The 24,755-nt window shown below is 43.9% G+C and overlaps 2 protein-coding genes across 6 annotated transcripts in view; one reads left to right on the top strand and one right to left on the bottom strand.

The window, feature by feature from the left end:
- The window catches only part of stk32a (serine/threonine kinase 32A), a 49,188-nt gene extending 43,548 nt beyond the window's left edge, over positions 1-5,640 (top strand). Inside the window, exons 12-13 of one of the 2 annotated variants that reach the window (XM_010871074.4) lie at positions 1,479-1,543; positions 2,367-5,640. In XM_010871074.4, the coding sequence (XP_010869376.2) occupies positions 1,479-1,543; positions 2,367-2,484 (183 nt within the window). In that variant the 3' untranslated portion in view covers positions 2,485-5,640. Of the gene's footprint in view, positions 1-1,478; positions 1,548-2,366 lie in introns of those variants that run through there. The other variant, XM_010871075.3, reaches the window with a different exon arrangement.
- A 5,460-nt stretch (positions 5,641-11,100) lies between these two features.
- The window catches only part of dpysl3 (dihydropyrimidinase like 3), a 31,774-nt gene continuing 18,119 nt past the window's right edge, over positions 11,101-24,755 (bottom strand). For 2 of the 4 annotated variants that reach the window (XM_029120967.2, XM_029120966.2), the window contains exons 10-14: positions 24,290-24,431; positions 22,764-22,934; positions 19,497-19,676; positions 17,751-17,907; positions 11,101-12,779 (exon numbers count right to left, since the gene is read on the bottom strand). In XM_029120967.2, coding sequence (XP_028976800.1) covers positions 12,685-12,779; positions 17,751-17,907; positions 19,497-19,676; positions 22,764-22,934; positions 24,290-24,431 — 745 coding nt within the window. In that variant the 3' untranslated portion in view covers positions 11,101-12,684. Of the gene's footprint in view, positions 12,780-17,732; positions 17,908-19,496; positions 19,677-22,763; positions 22,935-24,289; positions 24,432-24,755 lie in introns of all 4 variants that reach the window. The other 2 variants (XM_034293271.1, XM_029120965.2) reach the window with 1 other exon arrangement.

Genomic DNA, 24,755 nt, shown 5'->3' with positions numbered 1-24,755 from the left:
CTACCTACCTATCTGTCTGTGTGTCTGTAGTAATGTTATGGTGATGAGTGTTGATGCATAGTCTGCTCCTTGAAACGGGGAGGATGGAGCCAAGGGACAAAACACATTTGACCCAATGTGTTGTGATGAGTTTGTAGATATTCTGGCCTTTCCTTTGAATCAGACCTCGTTTGGGTTAGGATTTCCTGTGAATCAAACCTCGTTTGGGTTAGGATTTCCTGTGAATCAGACCTCGTTTGGGTTAGAATTTCCTGTGATCAGACCTCGTTTGGGTTAGGATTTCCTGTGAATCAGACCTCGTTTGGGTTAGAATTTCCTGTGAATCAGACCTCGTTTGGGTTAGGATTTCCTGTGAATCAGACCTCGTTTGGGTTAGGATTTCCTGTGAATCAGACCTCGTTTGGGTTAGAATTTCCTGTGAATCAGACCTCGTTTGGGTTAGGATTTCCTATGAATCAGACCTCATTTGGGTTAGGATTTCCTGTGAATCAGACCTTGTTTGGGTTAGGATTTCCTGTGAATCAGACCTCATTTGGATTTCCTATGAATCAGAACGCAGAGGCCATTCTTTCGACTCCGCAGAGAAATTACACTGAGAAATTATACCTGATCAGATGCTGGATGTCTTCCACTTTACCTGTCTGTTACCTGTCTGTTACCTGTCTGTTTGTGTGCTTCTCTCTACTTGCCTTTCAATGTTTATAGTTTATAGTTATCTCTCCTCTAATCATTCCCTCTTTCTCTGCATTAATTTCACCTTCTTTCTCCCTCTCTCTCTTTCTCCCTCTCCCTCTCTCTTTGTGGTCTACTGGTTTTGCTGGCTATCACGGTTGTGGTAGGACACAGTCGCAGAGTCAAAAGGGTGAAAGTAATCCATGGTTTTAATCAAACAGAAACAAAACAAAAGCAGCAACCAGTGACGTAGGGCATCCAAACCAAACCAAAATGATCCACACATAGAACATAAATAGGGTCCCCAATTGGAGGCAACGATCTACAACTGCCTTCATTTGGGGAGACCAAAAGGATTAGAGGTGGCTAAAGGCACCACCTTCTGTCCTGTCCTGACTATGGCCCCAGCCCAGTGCAGAGATGGCTAGGGGCATAGCCAGGACGTGACACTGGCTGTCTGCCAACGACTGGCACCCTACTGTGTGAGCATCTGTACCAGCTCTCCAGGTTCATTGGCAGGCCTTTAGAAAGGCTCAAAGAACTTTGAGTAGGAGGCACCTGATGCCCAATCTGTCCCCATCCCACCCCCCAGAGAGTTGGGAGATACACCTGTCAGAACACTACAAGGCTGCCATGACAGGTGTATGACAGGGTTTTAGCCAGAAACAGCTCTGGGAGAGATAAACGGTCCAAAATGTGCTCAGTCTATCTGCTTGATTTCCTATTTAATCTGGATGCCTTCTGAAATAACTTTTGTTTGTGTGTGCGTCTCATGGCGCATTTTTAAAGCTCTTTTCATTTCCCAGAGCGGTCAGCTGCAGCAGCGCCTGAACAACGTAGAGAGGGACTTCATCATCTTCAACAGAGAAAGGTAGAACACTGACTTCATCATCTTCAACAGAGAAAGGTAGAACACTGACCTCATCTTCAACAGAGAAAGGTAGAACACTGACTTCATCATCTTCAACAGAGATAGATAGAGCACTGACTTCATCATCTTCAACAGATAAAGGCAGAGCACTGACTTCATCATCTTCAACAGAGAAAGGCAGAGCACTGACTTTCTGTTGAGACCACTCATTACATCACCTGACAGGAACAAGTAGTCTGGTGGCCTACATCAACACCAAAAGGAGATGGGTTTTTTCTAAAATTGCTTGTGTGATTCAGTGAGTTCCACAGGCAACATTACATATTTATGGTAGTGGTAGTAATTAAGGTCAATGTCAATGAGGTCGACTAGGAAAAATACATAGTTGCCAACTAATTTCATTATTGATGACTTATAACTAATTTATAACTAACTTTTAACTAACTTATAACTAACTTGTTCATGCTGGCTTTTCCCTCTGTGCAGCTTGAACCTCAGTTAGCGATCACTGGTGCTTCATAGTTTTATATTTTCTTTCTTTGATTACAGGTTCTTGTTGTTATGTGTTTTATTGTAATTGTATTTTGCTGTACAGTGCCCTTCAGTTTCTTGAAAGGCGCTTAAAAAATACATCAAAGTGAACAAAATAGCAGCCTACTTAAATTATAATTCAAAACGTATAATAATTATCCTTGAATGTGGCCCATACAAACATTAAGAATGTATTTGGACGCAAACGTGAAGTTATTGTATGCAAATGTATACATTTGAAGTAGTTGTATTTGAGTGTAAATATGAGGTTATTGTGATGTTTACCTGTTAGGTCAAAGATGTCTGGAGCCGGAGCAGAACCCACGGGCCTCTCCAAGACAGAGAAGAACAAGGCCGTTGAATACGGACAGAACAACAATGTAGACCCGGCTCCCTACATATCCGGATAGAGCCCTGTGGCTGGCCCCAAGTCTCGTAGAGTACCTGACCATAGCTTGTAGATCAACACTAGCCATTCCTTCACTCCCCCCTCCACAGGCCAGCGTAGGCACTCAGATCGACCTTTAACCCTGCCAGCCTGCCCACTGCTGTAAGCCCGGACCCCTGAACTCCCGGAGCTCCCGTACAATACCACCCTGGAGAGTGAGTTAAACCAGGCCTGGAACAGACAGACAGGACTCTTTCCTCTTTTCCCATCCCAGGGACGCGGCCCGGCCCTCCCTTCACCCACCCGGTCGGCCAGGCCCGGGCTTGCCTGCCAACCCAGAGGATGGCCTTGACAGGATACCGTCACCCTGCTGACGACTCAGAGGAGGCGGGACACTGGGCCTCATGTTTACCAATAGGAGACTGCGCCTGCAGTGCATACAGGCCGCAGAGGCGTGCTTTTGGGTTCGCGTCGCACAAAATGAATTGTGATTAGAGATAAGATACGAGCGCTAGCTGCTGACTTCAGCAGTCAGGCCACCGAATGAATTTCTCTCTGTGATAATGTCAGGCATCACTCTGCCACACGAACAAACCAAGTTGACAGGTACTTGACTTGGAAATGTGTACATAAGTCTTTATAGATAAATATTTCTTATCTGTTTTCACTGAAAATCTTGCTTTGCACACAATTTACCATTAAAAGGATAATCCACCCCCAGAAACCCCAATCATGAAATTTCCATTTGGAAAAGGACTATGTTCCAATTAGTGAGTATGGGGATACTGTTAACAACACGTCCGTCTGTCAGTGTTGTCATGCCAAAGCACTTTATATATTTTATTTAGTTTGCTCAGACTACACTGCTTGCTGTTAGTTTAATATCTATGGTTCATTTAACTATGAAGCAAAGCAGTTCCTGTTTCTCCCTCACTGTCTCCCTGCCTGCATACCTTTGTTGCATGTTGCCACAGCAACCTGATAAATACAGCTTTAATTAGAAAAGTGATCTTTACCAAGTTGAACGAGTTGAACGGAAGATTTTTACTCCTATATTGAAAGCGAGGTTTGCTCTTACGTGATTTTACAATTATTTACAGTTATGTGAAAAATGATGACATGAGAGTTGGCTTTTATTTGTTTTGTAAATTTGGACACTTGAGATAATTGAGATAAATTCCAACCCGTTCACTGATAACGGTAACCCAATTTAACAGATCACATTTAAAGAAAATACTTGGAAAACATTCATGCAATTAAAATGAACAGAAACAGACTTTTCTTATACAGAAATTGTTAGTAAACCCCTACATTAACCATCCCAAGAACCCAGACCCTCAGAAGAAACGTTATTGATGCCATGAGCCTGGGAGGGGTTGCAAACCTATTTCCAAGTTATTTAAAGTATGTTTTTCCACTTTCCCGAGGATCTTCTACAAAATGAAAAGAGAATAGTGCAGGTTGTCCCACAAAAAAATCAGCCCAAGAGCTGACCAAAAGATGCTCATGGATGTCTCAAAGAACTCCTGGGTAACGTCAAAGGTTCTATAGGCCTCTCTGTACAGGCCAGAATAATTGCTCAAGTGCATGACTCAACTGCCAGAAAGAAACTGCAAAAACTTGCCTTCATGGGAGGTCAGGAAGGGCAATCCTCTGCTCTCAAAAAAGGAAAATCAAGTCACAACTGCCACACAACACTTGAAACTATTGAAACAATGAAAAGAAGAAATTGAGGGTGAAAGCCCAAATCTCATTCCTGTCAAAATGTTGTGGGATACTTGAAGCAGGCCATGTATGGAAGAGAGTTGAAAGAGTACTGTAAAGAAGAGTTTACTCCCAGTCGACAGCTATATGAAGTTACACATTATGGCCAAATGTATGTGGACACCCAACCATCACACTTATATGAGCTTGTTGGACGTCCCATTTCAAAACCATGGGCATTAATATGGAATTGCCCCCCTCTTTGCAGGAATAACAGCCACCACATTTCTGGGAAGGCTTTCCACATGATTTTGGAGTGTCTCTGTGGGAATGTGTGCCCATTCAGCCAAAGGATCATTTGTGAAGTTTGGCTCTGATGTTGGACAAGAAGGCCTGGCTCACAATCACCATTCCAATTCATCCCAAAGGTGTTAAATGGGATTGAGGTCAGGGGCCACACCAACCTTGTCGAACCATGTCTTTATGCACCCTGCTTTGTGCACAGGGGCACAGTCATGCTGGAACAGGAAAGGGCCTTCCCCAAACTGTTACCACAAGGTTGGGAAGTACACAATCGCCTAAAATGTATTTGTATCTTGTAGAATTAATATGACCCTTCACTGGAACTAAGGGGCCTAGCCCAAACCCTAAAACACAGCCCCAGACCATTATCCCTCCTCCTCCAAATGCTACAGTAGGCAATATGCCTCAGCCACACCCAGATTCGTCCATCAGACTGCCAGATAGTGAAGCGTGAGTCATCACTCCAGAGAACATATTTCCACTGTTCCAGAGTCCAGTGGCCATGTGCTTTACACCACTCAAGCCAGCGTTTGGCATTGTGTATGCTGATGGGATGCTTGCATATAGCTGCACGACCATAGAAACCCATTTTGTGAAGCTCCCGACAGACAGTTCTTATTCTGATGTTGCTTCCAGAGGCACTTTCGAACTCTGTGGTGAGTGATGCAACTGATGATAGACGTATTTTACACACTTCAGCACTCGGCGGCCTTGCTCTGTGAGTTTGCATGGTCCGCCATTTCGTGGCTGGGCTGTTGTTGCTCCTAGATGCTTCCACTTTAGAATTATAGCACTTACAGTTGACCAGGGCAGATCTAGTAGGGTAGAAATGTCACCAACTGACCTGTGACAAAGGTGGCATCCTATGACAGCGTACTATGACGTTTAAAGTCACTGAGCTCTTCAGTACAGTATGTTTGTCGATGGAGATTTCATGGCTATGTGCTGGATTTAATGCACCTGTGAGCCATGGGTGTGCTGAAACACCTGAACTCAATAATTAGTAGGGGTGTCCACATACTTTTGTCATATGAAAAATTAATGAAAATGCATTTCTGTCGATTTTATTTTTTGATGAATTACGGCTTGCAGAGTACAATTATTCAGTATAATTGGTTAAATTAGGTTACCTACATACAGTGGGGAGAACAAGTATTTGATACATTGCAGATTTTGCAGGTTTTCCTACTTACAAAACATGTAGAGGTCTGTAATTTTTATCATATCGTACACTTCAACTGTGAGAGGCGGAATCTAAAACAAAAATCCAGAAATTCACATTGTATGATTTTCAAATAATTAATTTGCATTTTATTGCATGACACAAGTATTTGATCACCTATCAACCAGTAAGAATTCCGTCTCTCAGAGACATGTTGGTTTTTCTTTAAGAAGCCCTCGTGTTCTCCACTCATTACCTGTATTAACTGCACCTGTTTGAACTCGTTAACTGTATAAAAGACACCTGTCCACACACTCAATCAAACAGACTTCAACCTCTCCACAATGGCCAAGACCAGAGAGCTGTGTAAGTACATCAGGGATAAAATTGTAGACCTGCACAAAGCTGGGATGGGCTACAGGACAATAGGCAAGCAGCTTGGTGAGAAGGCAACAACTGTTGCCGCAATTATTTGAAAATGGAAGAAGTTCAAGATGATGGTCAATCTCCCTCGGTCTGGGGCTCCATGCAAGATCTCACCTCGTGGGGCATCAATGATCAAGAGGAAGGTGAGGGATCAGCCCAGAACACACGGCAGGACCTGGTCAATGACCTGAAGAGAGCTGGGACCACAGTCTCAAAGAAAACCATTAGTAACACACTACGCTGTCATGGATTAAAATCCTGCAGCGCACGAAAGGATCCCCTGCTCATGCCAGCGCATGTCCAGGCCCATCTGAAGTTTGCCAATGACCATATGGATGATCCAGAGGAGGAATGGGAGAAGGTCATGTGGTCTGATGAGACAAAAATAGAGCTTTTTGGTCTAAACTCCACTCGCCGTGTTTGGAGGAAGAAGGATGATTACAACCACAAGAAAACCATCCCAACCGTGAAACATGGAGATGGAAACATCATTCTTCGGGGATGCTTTTCTGCAAAGGGGACAGGATGACTGCACCATATTGAGGGGAGGATGGATGGGGCCATGTATCGCAAGATCTTGGCCAACAACCTCCTTCCCTCAGTAAGAGCATTGAAGATGGGTCGTGGCTGGGTCTTCCAGCATGACAACGACCTGAAACACTAAGGAGTGGCTCCGTAAGAAGCATCTCAAGGTCCTGGAGTGGCCTAGCCAGTCTCCAGACCTGAACACAATAGAAAATCTTTGGAGGGAGCTGAAAGTACATATTGCCCAGCGATGGCTCCGAAACCTGAAGGATCTGGAGAAGGTCTATATGGAGGAGTGGGCCAAAATCCCTGCTGCAGTGTGTGCAAACCTGATCAAGAACTACAGGAAACGTATGATCTCTGTAATTGCAAACAAAGGTTTCTGTACCAAATATTAAGTTCTGCTTTTTTGATGTATCAAATACTTATGTCATGCAATAATATGCTAATTAATTACTTAAAATCATACAATGAGATTTTCTAGATTTCTTTTTTAGATCACTCACAGTTGAAGAAAACCAAAATCAAATACTTGTTCTCCCCACTGTATGTCAATAGCATTGAAGTGAATATTCCATATCTATATGTCCAAATATGTAAAAAACAAAAAGAAACAAAGACAACCTTCCTGGTGGTGTACTTATCTTCTCACATGACTGTAAATCCTTCACATGCTAATATTTTGGTATAGAAAATCTAGCCAGCCTGCCTTGTGCAATTGCTTTGTTTTAGTAGTCAACTTAAAACATAATATTGAGTAACACGTTTTTCACATGTTGATTCTTAACTTGTCATAACTATGGAATACAAAAACACATATGACAAGATATATTGTTCTCACATGTTTGCTTTGTTTAGCAATGTAAATCACAGGAATGTGTGGTTTTGGGTGGATTATCCCTGTAATTTTAACATTTATGCACAGAGCTCCAAGAGTAGGGACTGAATCCTCATGCTCTTCTGGTTTTAGAGGGGTGCCTTAGACCTTCTCTATGGAAACATGCAGGGTTGCACTCAGTGGTCAGTGATGATAATATAGGTCACTTGATTTAAGTCACCATCCTGTTGGTTGAAATGTACTTTATGAAATAGCTTTGGCAATATTTTTACCCTCTTTAATTCCACCAAGGCTTTTAGTTGTCAATGCTCATCTTTTGGCACCTTTACAGAAAAAAAGTTGGTGCGGACATCAAGTTTTGTTGTCCAAGGGCCCAATGAAGACAAAGCTATAAAATGAGTACTGTATTTTATTTGCTAATTGTTGTCACTGTGTTTTACTACCTGGAAATGTGGTCAAATAGCGATTATGAAAGGCGTGCCTTAATTTAGTCTTTTATTTGGGACCTCAGCCTTTATCACTGTTTGTGCTTTATTACTGTGCTTCTTTTCAATAGCAGGAACACCAGTGAATATTTCAAAATTCACAGGGGTTCCCTAACTAACTGCTCATTGTGTGTATTTAATAAATGAAAAGAACTGTGGCCTTAAGTGGATTTAGCAACAGTTGGAGGCAATGCATTGGATAAAAAGCACTGGAAAGAACCTACTGTAGTTGTAAAAGAGAAAGAGTTGTGTTAATCTCCTCCTGTACAGAGTGCCTTGGGGCAGCAACCAGCGTAGCACATTGGGTAGAGGCTGTATATTCTCCAGTCCTACGACCTGGAGTTGTGCTGGTCAATGTGGATGTGAACCCTGCTGTCTCAGATCTTCCCAGAAGGGGAGTTAAAACTGAACCAATCACACCATTGACTCTCTGTGGAAGGACATCATCTGCCGCTGTAGCAGACCAGCCCCATGGGATGTACAGAGAGGATGAGAGGCAGAAAAAGAAATGTTTTTGGTTCTAATTCATCTAAGGTGATGAGTTAGCTCAGAATACCTCAGATGGTGAAAGCCAGAGCTTTGGATCATCATGATTCAAGCATGATGTTGTTTTACTAGCAGCAACAGGAGATTAGATGGGCGGCTCAAGAATTACAGATGGTGGATTGATAAGCAAATGCATTTCAGATGCATGGCTTCAAACAAGCCTTTTCTCAACTCTGTGTGTGTTGTTTGGTCAATTTTCTATGATGTACTGCAATTACACACTGTCACCTAGTGTCTGTTAGTGGTAGTGATCTGTGTTGTTCAACAGTTAACCTTGGTAAAAAGGACAGTTTATTTGTCCCTGCCAACAGTAGACTGGGAAAACAGAATTTAGTTGTAGTTAGATGTCAAAGATGTGAAATTAAATACAGTGTTTACAAAAATCCTTTCCCATTTATTTATGTCTGTCTGTGTTAATCCAAGATATTTCAAATAAAGCTAAAGATGCTGTCAAGACTCAGGTCTGTATGATGATCGTTTTTTTTTTCCCTTTAAAATGTTTCAATATTTGAAAGTTTCCACACATTGGGGAAAGACAGTGGGAAAATCCTGCCACCTTCTTTCCCGTGCTGTGGGCCTCGGCATCCATCCATCTGACTACTCACCATAGTGTTTAGTTGTATTTTGTGGTACATCCATCTGACTACTCACCATAGTGTTTAGTTGTATTTTGTGGTACATCCATCTGACTACTCACCATAGTGTTTAGTTGTATTTTGTGGTACATCCATCTGACTACTCACTTTAGTGTTTAGTTGTATTTTGTGGTACACCCATCTGACTACTCACCATAGTGTTTAGTTGTATTTTGTGGTACATCCATCTGACTACTCACCATAGTGTTTAGTTGTATTTTGTGGTACATCCATCTGACTACTCACCATAGTGTTTAGTTGTATTTTGTGGTACACCCATCTGACTACTCACCATAGTGTTTAGTTGTATTTTGTGGTACATCCATCTGACTACTCACCATAGTGTTTAGTTGTATTTTGTGGTACACCCATCTGACTACTCACCATAGTGTTTAGTTGTATTTTGTGGTATCTGCTCTCCTCTCCTCTTTCATGTGTATGCCTTTGGCCAGGTTGGCTTATATGGTTAACACATTAAGGTCCTTATCACTTTGAACCAAAACGGCTCATGAAAACAGTCCTAAATCAGAGCCATACACTGCATTGTCCTGGGAAGGCACACTGAAGAATGCTACCCATGAGAATAGGCTACGTACAGCACCCCAAAAATATACCTACAAACAAGTGTTCTTCAGCTGGAACAGGAAGAATGTATTCTCAGTTTGTTACTCTGGGGTGTTTTCATGAGAGGGCACTGGTGCACCCCCCCACCACCACCCTCATCCAGATTTGGCTTCACTTTTTGTTTTTACACACCAGAATGGTGAGCTCACCAAGTAATTTTGAGTGAACTATTTTAGCCACTGTTTCCTTTAGTGAGTCACACTGTATTCTTCAAAGCTATTTATGAGCTGAGGTCATGTCATAGGGTACTTGTGCCTATGCAGAGTGTATGTCATACTTCTGTGCACCCCTCATTATTTCTGAGCTCCTCCACCCCTTACACAAACAGATTTTTGTTCAGAGCAGCTATGGTCAAAGTGGTCAGAAAATGATTTTCTCTCCAATTCCGGCGGACAAAAAGATATTTAATGTAGGCCGTTTCTGGTTCCTCCTCTGCCCTGTTACTACAAGCAGTATTCTTTTTTAGAGCTGCTAAGAGAGGAAGTCAAACTTGGAGTCCTTGAGGTCAGGATTTAACGAAGCGACCTTGAGACTAAGGGCTCCTGACGATTTCAACTGTGTGGGTCCTGTCTCTCCCTGATTTTGGTCTACCCTCTAGTGATGGAACAGGGGGACACTGCCTGTTAATAAAAGCTGCACGCATCATGTGGCTTCCCCATTCACGGCATCTTAGACTAGACAACTGTTCTATAGACAAACCTCCATCACTCTGGGCTTGACACAGCACTTTTCCACATTCACAAGCCTATCTGGGAGCATTCGTAAATGAAATATGCTCTTTATAGAGCCAAGTTAAAGTGAAGCTGGTGGATCATGCAAGATAAGGAAAACGTCTTCTTTGTGGAATTTCTTCTCCGTTTCTCCTCACTCCCCCTTTCAAAAGGTCATCTGTTTTAAATGGAAATAACAAATAACTGACCACTGACAGCTAGATTAGTTGGGGAGGGTGTGTGTACATTGCCAATAGGTCCTTGTGAACTGTCTGTTGGGAAAATAATATATACTAACCTCTAGCCCAGACTGAGATTTTGTTTTATAGAGGCAATCGTCTCAGACTGTAATAATTACAGCCATCAAAAATGATCTCTTAAACTGGCTATAAACCATAACAATAATAACCAAACACTGACAAGTCTACTGCCAGACTTTACAATAGGTCTGAAAATGGGAAATTTCTATAACAATGGGAGTATTAACCCAGAATGGCGCAGAATTTAATAGAAAAGCAATTATACTCTATCAAAGGGAACCGAGAACTATCACGATTCTACACATTTCTATGACACCTATCATATTTCTATTAGATGGATTCTCACCAGCATGCTTTATTGTCTATATTATCACTCCCTAGCACAGAACCATTTGTTAAAAACCCAAAAGTGACAGTTAGTCAGTTGCAACTCATGTTTATTCAGGAACAGTTCATACCACATCACACCTCAATGTTTTTTTTTTTACCTGCCATCTCTGGGTTTTGATACAACAGTAAAAAAATACATAAAAACAATAACATAGCTCAAAGTCATACTAACATAAATATAATCACCACTTGGATTGCTTGGACTTCCACATCATCACTTAGTAAAACCCAATGACTTCTTCATGACCTGTTCTTCAAAAGTAAAGCCGTCCTCATCCTCGCCTCGTTCTCAAAACCACAATCCCCCTGTCTGTCCTGGGACAGGTAGGCAGACCAGGAGAATATAAAAAAAACTCTGGGAGTTAACCGGGGTAAAGCCTGTCTGTTTTCCCCTCTGTGTTGGTAACCAAACCAAGAGCTGTCAGTCAGGGCCAATACAGCAATGTGGAGACTCTCTGGGAGTATTGAGATTTAAAACAGCACAACATCACATTTGCATGTTACGTTGTTGAATGCAGAGTTATATGGTCTGTTGCTTCGGAACGAGAGCCCACAAAATACTAAATAAAGCTGAGGTGCATTACTGTTATTTCAAAGCAGGTTTTTTTTTTTACTTTTATCGCTTAATATGTTTTCTTTATTTGTTAATGGTCACAAAGCTCCTAATTACAACCTCACCACTCAGGCTGTGGAAGTTGAGCTTGGTTTTACTACTTGTGCAAGGGTTCATTTCTTTTATTTTTACCACCCAGATGACTTGCTAAACGGTATGTATAGGAACAAGCATTAAGTCTGAAGCAAATGCAAAAGATGGTTTCTCACATCGTAATCTACAGCCAGGATGGAGTGGAGCGCATGGGATGAATAAACATGACAACCATTTCTACCGTATAATCTGTATCAACAGAAGTGTTTCTTCTTTTTAATCATTAGGTCATTAATGACTATCCCTCCCAACTCAACAGCCCAGGGAGGCAGCGACAACATCATTCACAAAGCTACATCACATCTACCATACATACTCACAATGCCACCTAACAGTAATGGAAATTACTGCATGTTATTATTACATCGCTAGGGGACTATATCTGCAGACTAGTACGCAAAAAGGGTGACATTGAAAGCCAAACATGATGCAAGAAAAACTAAAGCGTTGCTTTGAGAAATTCAGTATTTCTTTTCCTAGGGAACAGACATCTGCCGGAGTTGGTCATGATAGTTATCTTGAGGTAAATGTATTGTTATATTATTGGATTGAGAGAAGTGCCTAAACTGTCAATTAAAAAAAGTATCCATGTTGACAGCAAGGGAGAGTTGTACTATTATATCACCTGTATTCTGACTATGACCATGCTCATTTACGAGCACACAATTACTGAATAACATATTTCTCAACTTACTTTCAGTCAATATGTGTGCTGTAGTTACAGATAAACAATTCCCTAGGAGGAGAAACGCTGAATCTTTAAGACGTTTTAGCATGTAGAATGAGGCTGGTAAGGCATGAGGGTTCAGTGTTTTGCTCAACTCTTAACTTGTTTTAACTAATCATGTCTCTGTCTTCTCCCAGTGGCTGTCGTCATCTTCTGACTGGTCTCTCCCCAGTTCACCCTCTTAGCTGAGGGAGGTGATGTTGGAGCGTCCACCAGGGGGCACTACGATGCGGCGTCCTGCTGGTCGGATGGGTAGGTCCTCTGTGGTAGGGGGACCTAGAAGACAAACAGGATGAAGTCATATCTCTTTAAGTGTTTTGATTGCAATCCTCTACTGTGGGGAGACCGAGCTTAACGGTAACTTTAGGTTTAGAAACCTTGCTTTGCTTATGCTATGAGCTTTGAAGTGCCTGTTCTTCATCTCAGTTCACGTTAGGAATCAATCCTCTATAGGAATCAATGAAATTCATTGATTCCTATATAGGAATCAATGAAATTCAATAGTATTGTAATTAAAGCAGTATACTACCAAATTGCATGTCTTTAATCGGTACGTCTTTTTTGTAGTGGAGACAATACTAAAAACATTCTACTTGTTATTCATCTTTTGGAAAATGTACTCCTGTATTTATACTTTTGTAGATGTAGTTCACATATTTTATTTTTGGTTGCGTTTTAAATGCATTTTTAAAGGGATGCAACGGTGTCCTAGCATATGCTACCACACCTAGTCTCTCTAGATGTGTCAAAGTAAGTTAGCATTAGCTGTGCAACCGATGTCCTCTGGTGACCTCTGGAATAAATCCCTTTTGAAATGCCAGTTGGGATTGGGATTACACCTGGATTAAATGTACATATTAAACAATAAGAGATATAAACCTACTATCTTAAATCTCCCAATGGCTGCAGGCATGTGTTTCGCTCTGTGAATATGTGAATTATTGCATGTGCAGGAAGTAGGAGATTGTATTTATTCCCAGAGTGACTATCTAGCCTTGTAGACCAACAATGGGACTATCTTGGAAGCCAGAGGGAGAGAAGAGTCCAGGTCTCTATTTTAAACAAACAGCCTGGTGAAGGACAGCAGGCACTCTGGAAGGGAGCCTGGTGAAGGAGTGGACGACCTCACATTAGACCAAGGCTATAGGGAAACCCTTTCCAGTGCTGGTCTGCTGCATTAATGCATCACAGCACAATTATTCCATCTAAACTACTGTTTACTCTGCTTCTTCCTGGAAGGTTGACCTGGGTAATAAAAGTTTGCAGATGTACAGTATACGACCGGACTGTCACTCCACACAACTCTGTCATTGGTTATTTGATTAATGATATTTTAGATAAATGATCATCAGCCTCAGTCAACCTTTTCATCAGGCACGCTTCATTAGACAGAACAATGACTAGGAGAGTAAAATACCAGATGTCTGGACTGAAATCCCAGAACACGAGAAAGGGTGGGCTAAAAGGTTAATTGAGGCAACCCTGGTTTCTAGGAAACCATAAACAAAATGAGACATGTAACCAAAAATTTAGGATGAGGTCATCATTTAATGGATTTTCTTGAAACCACATGGAAAAGTAGTAAGCAGGTTAGTTGCAAAACAAGACCTTCCCAAAGTCAAATTCATGTTTATGGTTATCCAGTGGGTTTTATAATGCTAATTACTCAAAGAAATTAAAATATCTATGAATGCTTTTAACATTTCTTAGTGATTTCGAGTAAGATGGGTCAATGGTCACCATACTCCATGAGATAGGATCATTTACTCAGCTTCATGCATAAAGAGACAGATTTGGACTTCATATATTAAAGCACAATTGGAGTCAGAGGAAAACAGGTGAAGGGTGGAGACAAGAGGGAAGAGTGGAGACAGGAGTGGGGGGTGGGGACAGAAGTGGGGGGTGGGGACAGAAGTGTGGGGTGGAGACAGAAGTGTGGGGTGGAGACAGAAGTAGGGGGGTGGAGACAGAAGTGTGGGGTGGAGACAGAAGTACGAGGGTGGAGACAGAAGTAGGGGGGTGGGGACAGAAGTGGGGGGTGGGGACAGAAGTAGGGGGGTGGGGACAGAAGTAGGGGGGTGGGGACAGAAGTGTGGGGTGGGGACAGAAGTAGAAGGTGGAGACAGAAGTAGGGGGGTGGGGACAGAAGTGGGGGGTGGGGACAGAAGTAGGGGGGTGGGGACAGAAGTGTGGGGTGGGGACAGAAGTAGGGGGTGGAGACAGGTATCGAACCCTGGTCTCTACCTATCTACCACTCAACCACTGCTCTGCACTTCTTGTGGAGTTTAATTCAAGAGTTTCCAGCACTTGTAAGATGATCTGGATGAATTACACAAATGTAATATTTCTGAATAATAATATAAAATAGTTCAGAGATCCTTTTATGAACAAATAAATTGGTGGATGGATTCACTTTGAAAACTGCCGTACAACCCATTGTTTTGTAAAATGTCGCTCTACTTGGAACCAGTGTAGTCATTGTTTAAGTTTGTAAAGGTGGCGGAATTATAGGGAAATTGAAGGCCCACTCCAGACAGTTTAGCTTCTGTTGTTTTATTGGAAGATTTTGTGATGTCACCAAATCATGAGCTGAAAACCAAACAGCAGGTGGCGGCAAAAACACGGTTTGTAGGCGGACCGTCGTAAAATCTTTCACGCAGCTAGTTGTGTGCCTGGGACAGAACTGGGAGTTATTGCACCACACCCCTCGGAGAGTGTGTTTTCTTTATAATAAAAACAATACATATATTTGGCAGTTCTTATTCTTCATTGCAGCGCTAAAATGGGTGCGATGGGCGCGCGGCACCCATGGCAACCAATGTTGATTGTTAAAATAAGAAGTGTATCGTTATGGTTGAACAAAAGTATTGCAAGCAGAATAAAATTATATTATTTATTTTTTGCTAGATACTATTTTATTGATGATAAAGGGATGTGTGTGCGGTTTTTATGTGGAGAACGCAGCTTGATTGTTGAGTATATTTTCAGTGAAATATGACAACCCTGGGTGTAACGTCGGGTCTTATCGGCTCATTTTATGATTTGAACTGTGTAAGATAGCTAGCTTAAGTACAACACGTAAAAAATGTAACGTGGATATGTCTGCCACTCAGATGAAAGAAAAATCAATAAATTATACAAATGAAATATAATAATGTGGACCTTAAGAGACCTCTTTAGTAAAGTTGTTGTGCAGCAGAACCATGACAAGATGGATAGATTTGACATTAAAAATAACGGGAGCAGCATCGCAGCCTAAAGCGAAGTGGGTAATACAGTTATGAACCAGGTCCAACAGCAGCTTTGTTTTGTAACTGTAGCCTAATAACAAGTTTCTGTTCATCATGGTACATAAAACTTAGATCTTTTTTGGAGAGAATTGTATTCAATATTAATAATATCTGTCTCTACCTTTATGTTAGAAAACGTCCACCGCCGCTAAAATTCGCACCCATGCGAGAGAAAGCTAAGCTCCGCCCCTGCTTCATTGATGTGAGTAGACTAGATTCAACTTTACTGTCAACAGTACAAGTACAGTACAACGAAATGCATTGGAAAGGAATGCATTGGAAAGGAAATTGGCAAAGGTTGCTTTCAGACCAGAACCCACGATACAGCAGCATATCAGTACAACCCCCCAGGCCACTGTTGGCTACGAATTTCCTAAAAGAAACATAGAACGTGGTTCCACCTCCTCTCCTAGTTTTGGCTCAGTAAGAATCATTAACCTCCTATTACCTCTCATGGACAGATTACGTAAACATAAACGGCACCGTAGATCTGTCATGAAACAACGATTAGCGTGAGATTACTTGCGGCATTAGTCCTAATGCCTCTGACAGATCCCAAATCTGCAGGTGTTAGCATCTCCACAACTTTGCCTGGCAAGTTAAGATTTGGCGCACAGACTTCCTTGCATATTGAGTGAGAGAGTTTGAAGCTCACCGTTCCGGTAACAATCTCAGCTCTTAAAACATCTGGTCCCCAAATTGACTGCCCAATTACGCAGTTTCTTGAGTTCTCAGTTAACTGATATTAGTCTTCCATTGGAATTGATAGCTTGGCTTCCACAGCCAATAACCTATTTCAGCTGGGTGGCTTTACTCCTTGCTTTAAACACCAGGAGTCCAATTGAGTCAAACGTGCACGAGTTTTAGTATTTGTGCATTTCATCTAAAAAGACTGACCCAAAAAATAATAATACGCAAAAGAAAGTCTATGGAGAATGTACATCCTGTAGAAGATCTGACATGGAGTCGGAGCTTGTTGAACATTTCATAAAGCCCTTTTATGAGATTAGAAGCCTCATTAGGCAAATAATAAGACTATGTTGATGTAAAATATATATCTCTGCCACAGAAAACTGGTGACAAATAGGAAGGATGTGTGATAGTGGAAAAAAATACGCTATTATTCTGTATGTAGGCGTACATAAATATTATACAATATTGCATAACCCCATTCCATGAATTAACCATAGTCCAAGCAGTAGCATCACCGGCTGTCACAGCACCAGCATCTACTCACGTTATCACGGATCAGCTGACCTTAATGGGAAAGGGGTGAGCATGAGAAAGCTATGTGTTCAAAACTAATGTTTATATGAATGCACAATATAATTCAATGTATGTATATCACCTTGTTAGAAACAATACCGTATTTCCCTCAATGAAGTGGTGTTGAATGAAAAAAACACTTCACTACTGCAAATTTAATTTAGATGTATAAAGATAATACAAGAAAGAGAAAGAGGGACATCTGTGTGCAGCTGAAAGTAATAAAATCAATGAAAAATGTAACAAATAGCAAAGCCTTGAGAAACAAAGAGCACTGTCTGGAAGTACCAGGATGACATGGGGACAAATAGATTGTGCGGTGTGCATGTTATCATAAACAAATTGTGAAATAACGATTTCAAATTCGATTGCGCTAGAATGTCAGAATTCGCCTGAAGGCTGTTTTGTCTTCCGTGGACAAACAGCGGTCAGCCGTGGCGACGTATCGTGTGTGAGGCGTCTTGTGATATGTCAGTGTTGACTGCGTGCTCGCGTGCGCACGCGTGCGTGTATGTGTGCAAGCGTGCCAGTGTGAGCATCTTTCACCGTACACTTAACCGGGACCGAAACGCGCGCGTGTGTGTGTGTGTGTATTTATGTGTGCCTTGGTACTTCCTATGACAGTCAGAGACGGGGAGGCTGATGGGTAAATGAAGATGTTTCTGAAGCTCACCACGTTGTGCAGGGTTACCTGCTAAGCTGAAAGCCGAGTGGTGGAGGTTCCTGACGGGCTGCTTGGTCGGGGAGGTGCGGGCGGACGCTGAGGGGGTCCCACCGCGGGACAGGGGTGAGAAGTCAGAGACGGGGCCGTCGTACATGCCCCGGGGCACTGCCCGTAGGACCGCCAGCTAGGGAGGAGGAGGAGGAGGAGAGAGAGAGAGAGTGAGGGGAGGAGAGAGATTAATATCACCGGGGTTGTTTGTGAAACGTTTTGGGTCTGAATCTAAATGCATATTTTACCCTGAGATTAAGCACTTCCAGATGTACGGACACGTAGACACGTGGCAGGCAAAGACGCAGTGTTCTCAGGGGACGGGCCAGCATCTGTCCTCTATCTTAAGATCATGCCACTAAGGAATCCCTGGAAGCTAGGAGGAGGATCTACTTAATAAAGCCCTAACGATCAGCACGGATCTCAACCAGAAAGCTCTACCGAAAAATCTCTCTATTCTGGTCAGAGGCAAAACTATCTAAGAATTTGCAGGGTATCCCATACAAGCAGGACACGACTCATATAAAATAACTCATTGTGCTGAACTGTTCACTGGAAAACCCCCCAGTTTAGTTTCTCTTTAGGAGTCATTGTACCACTTTACCGCCACATCATAGTCCTGTAAAGCCCTTACACATAGATACAGTGTCCCAAATGTTGACCATCTGAATAGCATCCGAATATCTGCCATACGGATGAACTTCATGGCACTGATAAAGGTGTGCGCGCTGACGAACGGGACGCTGATGGGAGAGTTTGCTAAAGTAGTAGGTTGCTTTTGGCTCCAGCTGTCATTGTAAGATATAACCCGTTGCAGGGACGCTTAGAGCAACAACAGGGGTGATATTAGAGTGTGTAACGCCCCAGAGAGGAACCCTGGAAACTGACATAACACCACCACCTCCCGTTCTCCCACACATCCCCACCTCCTCCCCATTCCCATCCATTTCCTACGTTCGTGCCTGTCTTCCTCCGGGGATGCAGAAGATCACCCAGAGAGGTGGTTTCAAAGCAATTATTCCATTTTCTGGCATTTCCTATCTGAGTTACACTATCTGATAGCTATTTTTATACCGTGCCTTCCAACTGAGAAAACAGCTCTCCTATTATGTCCACAAAGCCCAGGCACAGGCTTCCAACCCATAATGCATTGTGTTTATTGCTGGCAAAAGTGCAAACGGCCCAAGAAGACAGACATCCTTTGTGTACAGTAAGGCCCTGTGTTATAAACAGCTAAGCAATCTAAACGCAATCCGTCTCCTTGAAAACATTTCTTGGGGTTTCCGACCCGGTATGTGCGTCGCGATGGATCGTGTGTTTGATTCTTTGCGGCGCGGGCAGAAACTCAGCGGCAATATGCATTTGTGTACAGATATCCTGTCTTCAACACAAAAGGCTCAATGACATCTTCCGTGTTTGTGGGAACTTGGACGGACCATCTCCGCTTTACATCAGATTAGTCCTGATTAATCCCTAACCGCGGAGAAAACAGCTCCAGATGTCCCCAACTTAAGATGCTCTCAGACCATACATCGTTTATGTTGGCTCAGTGTCACCCATTATCACCCTGACACATGTCAAAACAATCCGCCGAGTGCTTTATTACGAAACCCAACTGAAGCCTTGGGAATACGTCAATTTGGGAGTGAGAAAATATTTGGGGATAGCTGGATGGTGTTTTAATGGGTAGTAGAAGAATGGAGGGGGGGGGGGGTGTGATTTTACCTGCTTCCTGGCTTTGACGCGCTTGTAGGCGTAGTCTGGGAAGGGGGTGCAGGGAATGAAGCGGCCGACCCCCGGGGTGACGTGCAGGCCCCCGTCCTCAAGCACCAGCTTCCCCTGGCAGATCACCACCGAGGGGCCTCCACGGAGCTCCATGCCCTCAAACACGTTGTACTCAGCAGCCTGAAGAACAAGCATTCAGCGAGGCACATTACATGTCTGCAGGGCACGCGTGCACCAACAGATAGGCACTCACTCACGTTTACACACACACCCTCGCACACACTGGGTCACTGACATTAAGCCATACAACCGGACGTTGTGTTTCTTGATCAGCGATGGAGGTAGGACAGCAACAGAGAGTTTTGTGAAAAGGAATTGTAAAAAGTGTCAGTGTAAAACGTTAACAGGCCCGTTTCACGTGGTTGCGCCTCTTGAGCCAGCCGTTCCTTGCTGCGATCATAACCCAACTTTAACCATTCACAAGCACAGCACAGTACGGTACAGCGACGCAGAAGGAACCGGCTGCAAGCTAAGGTCAAGTACGGAAAACAGTGGACTCTAACATAATATCCAAATCTGATTTACTTATGTGGAATTAGCTGGCTCCTCATCTGGATTAATGTGTCGAGCTTACGCATTTTAGAGTTTACATTAAAACAACTGTGAGGATTTAAAAACAAACCTCCAGGGGAACTCCGATACAGGGACTTTAAAACAAACCTCCAGGCAAACTCCGAAACAGTGACTTTAAAACAAACCTCCTGGCAAACTCCAAAACAGGGACTTTAGAACAAACCTCCTGGCAAACTCCGACACAGGGACTTTAGAACAAACCTCCTGGCAAACTCCGAAACACGGACTTTAAAACAAACCTCCTGGCAAACTCTGAAACACAGACCTTTAAACACAAACCTCCTGGGGAACTCAGGACAAATGTAACTGAATTACAGGGATTCTGAAATGCGTAAGCCTGACACATTAATTCAGATGAGGAGCCAGCTAATTCCACTGAAGTAAATCACATTTGGATATGTTCTCTTTAAATTGGTCTGGCCAGAGGCTACTCTGTTGCTCCGCAGTTTAGAGAGACAGAGGGTCTATTGAGGGAGCACTGAGTGGACAGCGGGCCCAGGTTGGCTGGGAAGGGGGAAAGAGGAGGCTGGTTGGCGAGCGGGAGGCCGGGGCAGGCGGGCTGGTCGTCTCCGAGGAGATGAGACCATGGTTCGGCCTTGATTAACAACATGTGTGCGAGAGAGAAACAGGCCTCCCCCTCATCCCTCATCATCCAGCGGGCCTGTTTCTCAGACGCCTCCATTTGGCATCTAAAGACAAACAGCTGCCATCGAACAGCTGGCCCTAATGACTCCGAACGTCACCCAGGCTACGTTCTCCCTCTCCAGCACTTTCTCTCCTCCTTCCGCTCTGCTTTCTTGCGCTCTCGGTTGTTCACTGTGATTCATTCCCCCTGTTCTTTTCTCCTGCCACTCTGTTCCTCTGGCCGTTGTTTTGTCTCTCCCTGTGTATGGTCATTTGCAGTCTGTTGCCCCTCTCCTACTCCCTGTGGGTTCCTGTGCACGCACGACCGGCCTTCCAGATGATTCGGGCCGGGACAGGACATTAGGCTCCAAGTCTGCCAAGTGGGATGTCATAGCCCGGCCCTCTCGGTAACAACACCATCAAAGCCAAGAAGACCGAGACTTTGAGACTCTGATAACTGGGGACATTTTATTTGCCACAGAGGGAGGGATGTAAAGACGAAACACTGTAAAGAACTTAAATGCTGTGTACCATAGATCACTGTGACCCTCGTTAACATGGACAGGAGCCCTCTTCTGATGTTCCATGTTCTTAGGGCTACAGGCAGGAAATGAAAAGGTGACATCATTCTGTAAGAAGCTTGGGTCTCGCAGGATCGTTTCCACATATGGAAAAGCCATTGAAAACTCGTCCAGATTCTCTCCAGCCTTTCTCTCTCTCTTGTTCTAACCGGTAACAGATAGCACTGGTGGTTAGAGAGCTGGGCCGTTAACTGGAAGGTCACTGGTTAAGACCCAAAAGGTAAAGATGCAGTGGTTGTGCCCTTGAGCAAGTCACTTAACTCGAACTGCTCTTGGAAGTCTGGACGGGAGCATCTGCGAAATCAGAAAAATCTACTACACTTTTTGCTCTCCAATTCTCTCAGTCGGTCATTCTCTGTGTCTACAGGAAGTGAACAAGGCTTGATTTCCTGTGCAGACACTTCCTCTGTTCAACCCTCTACTAGACGTTGGTGGCTCCAGTGAGATTCCCGCATCATTTCCTGTCCTCGTGAGGAGGGATGAGAAAGAGTACCCGCTTTCTGGTTTGCTCCTACTGCTAACCCTAACCCATATATAGCTACCACAGACATTTAAGGCATGTTTATATGAAGGATATCGCCTTCCAGTATTAGGACTGTGTTCTGGGGCTTATGTACGGAAGCATGTGATTCATATAATGAAAACAATTGAAATCATTTGGAAGATTCAAAAAAACTGTTTTCTTCGCAGCTACGCAGAATTCATACCGGGGGGTGAATGTCCACAATGACCAGCAGATTTCACCAGGCCTGCAACAGCGTGTGTCAGCACAGCGATGGTGACAACAGACCCTCCTCGTCCTGAATACCTACAGTGACCTGGCTGACCTTGGCAGATCGATGGCTCTGATTAAATCTCCAATGGACTAGAACGTTGTGGACTTGTGTGGTAACAGGGGCAACTTGACTTTGGGGCATTTAATCAGGGTGCTCTGTTCTCAGGCACAGGGCTTGTTTACACCACGTTACATTTTCCAAGACTTAGCGAAGGGGACCTGAGACACTAGATTATTTTGATTTGTAAACTTACTAACAGCAATAGCTCGAGACGCCACCATCTGAGCTAACGTGGGCCACATTTTCGATAGAGCCCTATCAGAGGTTTGCAGGTGCGAATGAAATTGGGTCAGAATTGAATTCATGTTTTTTATTCAGTGCGTACTCATATTGCTGGATTTTCCCCCGATGTCGCAATCCTGCGTGGGACGTCTTCAACACGCCTGTGTGAATCCAAACGCCACGGAAATGATTGTGACAACTAGTCTACATAGCGTTTAACTCTCCCTCATAATGTAAACAAGCCATTCAATCCCTTCAGTGATGCTTTGGTTTTTTAACACTTATATTTGATTACTTGTGCAAAAGCAGTTTTCATCAAACCACACATGAAAAAGGGAACGTTGTTATTCCTTTAACCTCTGACCTCCTACCGAGTTGTGTGTCTTGGCTGTGACAGTGCGGACAGTGTCCGGGTCCCAGATGACCAGGTCAGCGTCGGAGCCCACCGCGAGACGTCCCTTCCGGGGGTAGAGATTCAGGATCTTGGCAGCGTTGGTGCTCGTCACGGCAACAAACATGTTCTCGTCCATTTTGCCAGTGGTCTGAGAAAGCAGGAGAAACGTATATGACTGGCTGAAGGGCTAGTTTAAGGAAAAAGGCTTTTGGAGCTGATTAGTGGGGAGTTGCACTCTTGTAGTCTCACGCAAGAAGACATGAGCACAGACAGACACACACACACACACACACACACTCATACATCCTGTAGCTATAGCTAAAACCATATGTTTTTGCCTCAAGGGAAGGTACTTTACTGAGAATAATTCATCTAAAATTCAGAAGCAAAGCGTTCTTGGTCTTTCCCATTCCGTTTGAACATGAAAGACCAAGAACAACAACGTATCTATACCGTAATGTTCTGTAAGCGGGGAGGACAGCTGGGGAAACGGAGCCAAAGGGAGAGAGATTAAACAAGAACACTCATGGGAACACAACCCTCCACTACCAGATACCTGAGGACAGACGAACTGGGAATTTTTTCTGCATAGTCTTACAGGGCTAGAGAGGGTTAGTGAGAGATGAGGAAATAATGACATGAAACAAAAATATATTGTGCATTACTTTTGACCAAAGCCCTATGGGCCAAACTAAAAAAGATGAGTGCTCCAAAATAGGAATACAGTGCCTTTTAGGATGTACCATCCATCCATCCATTCATCCTTCCATCCATCTATCCTCACCACAGCCTTCTCCCAGATGAGGGACATCCTCTCCTTCATTCATCCTTCCATCCATCTATCCTCACCACAGCCTTCTCCCAGATGAGGGACATCCTCTCCTTCATTCATCCTTCCATCCATCTATCCTCACTACAGCCTTCTCCCAGATGAGGGACATCCTCTCCTTCATTCATCCTTCCATCCATCTATCCTCACCACAGCCTTCTCCCAGATGAGGGACATCCTCTCCTTCATTCATCCTTCCATCCATCCATCCATCCTCACCACAGCCTTCTCCCAGATGAGGGACATCCTCTCCTTCATTCATCCTTCCATCCATCCATCCTCACCACAGCCTTCTCCCAGATGAGGGACATCCTCTCCTTCATTCATCCTTCCATCCATCCATCCTCACCACAGCCTTCTCCCAGATGAGGGACATCCTCTCCTTCATTCATCCTTCCATCCATCCATCCTCACCACAGCCTTCTCCCAGATGAGGGACATCCTCTCCTTCATTCATCCTTCCATCCATCCATCCTCACCACAGCCTTCTCCCAGATGAGGGACATCCTCTCCTTCATTCATCCTTCCATCCATCCATCCTCACCACAGCCTTCTCCCAGATGAGGGACATCCTCTCCTTCATTCATCCTTCCATCCATCCACCCTCACCACAGCCTTCTCCCAGATGAGGGACATCCTCTCCTTCATTCATCCTTCCATCCATCCATCCTCACCACAGCCTTCTCCCAGATGAGGGACATCCTCTCCTCCACTCCATTCACACCCTCAGGAATCTGAGTGAAGTCATCCTTCCCTATGGCCTTCTGAGCCACGCTGAAGGTGCAGTGGGCGCTGCCAGTGATGTTCAGGTCCCCACTGGTACAGGAACAGAGGGGGAGAGAGGGGGAGGTGGGGCAGAGAGAAGGTGGGGGGGGTTGGAGAGAGAAGGGGGGGGGCATAGAGAAGGAGAGGTGGGGCAGAGAGAAGGAGAGGTGGGGCAGAGAGAAGGAGAGGTGGGGCAGAGAGAAGGAGAGGTGGGGCAGAGAGAAGGAGAGGTGGGGCAGAGAGAAGGAGAGGTGGGGCAGAGAGAAGGAGAGGTGGGGCAGAGAGAAGGTGGGGAGAGGGGGAGAGAGAAGGGGGGGGGGGTTGGAGAGAGAGGTCGAGAGAAAAAGGGGGCAGAGGGAGGGAGAGATCTTTGTA

The sequence above is a fragment of the Esox lucius genome, chromosome 7, assembly GCF_011004845.1.
Source record: "Esox lucius isolate fEsoLuc1 chromosome 7, fEsoLuc1.pri, whole genome shotgun sequence".
Taxonomy (NCBI): domain Eukaryota; kingdom Metazoa; phylum Chordata; class Actinopteri; order Esociformes; family Esocidae; genus Esox; species Esox lucius.
The sequence above is the reverse complement of the archived record's forward strand: the minus strand, read 5'-3'. Positions and strand labels throughout refer to the sequence as shown.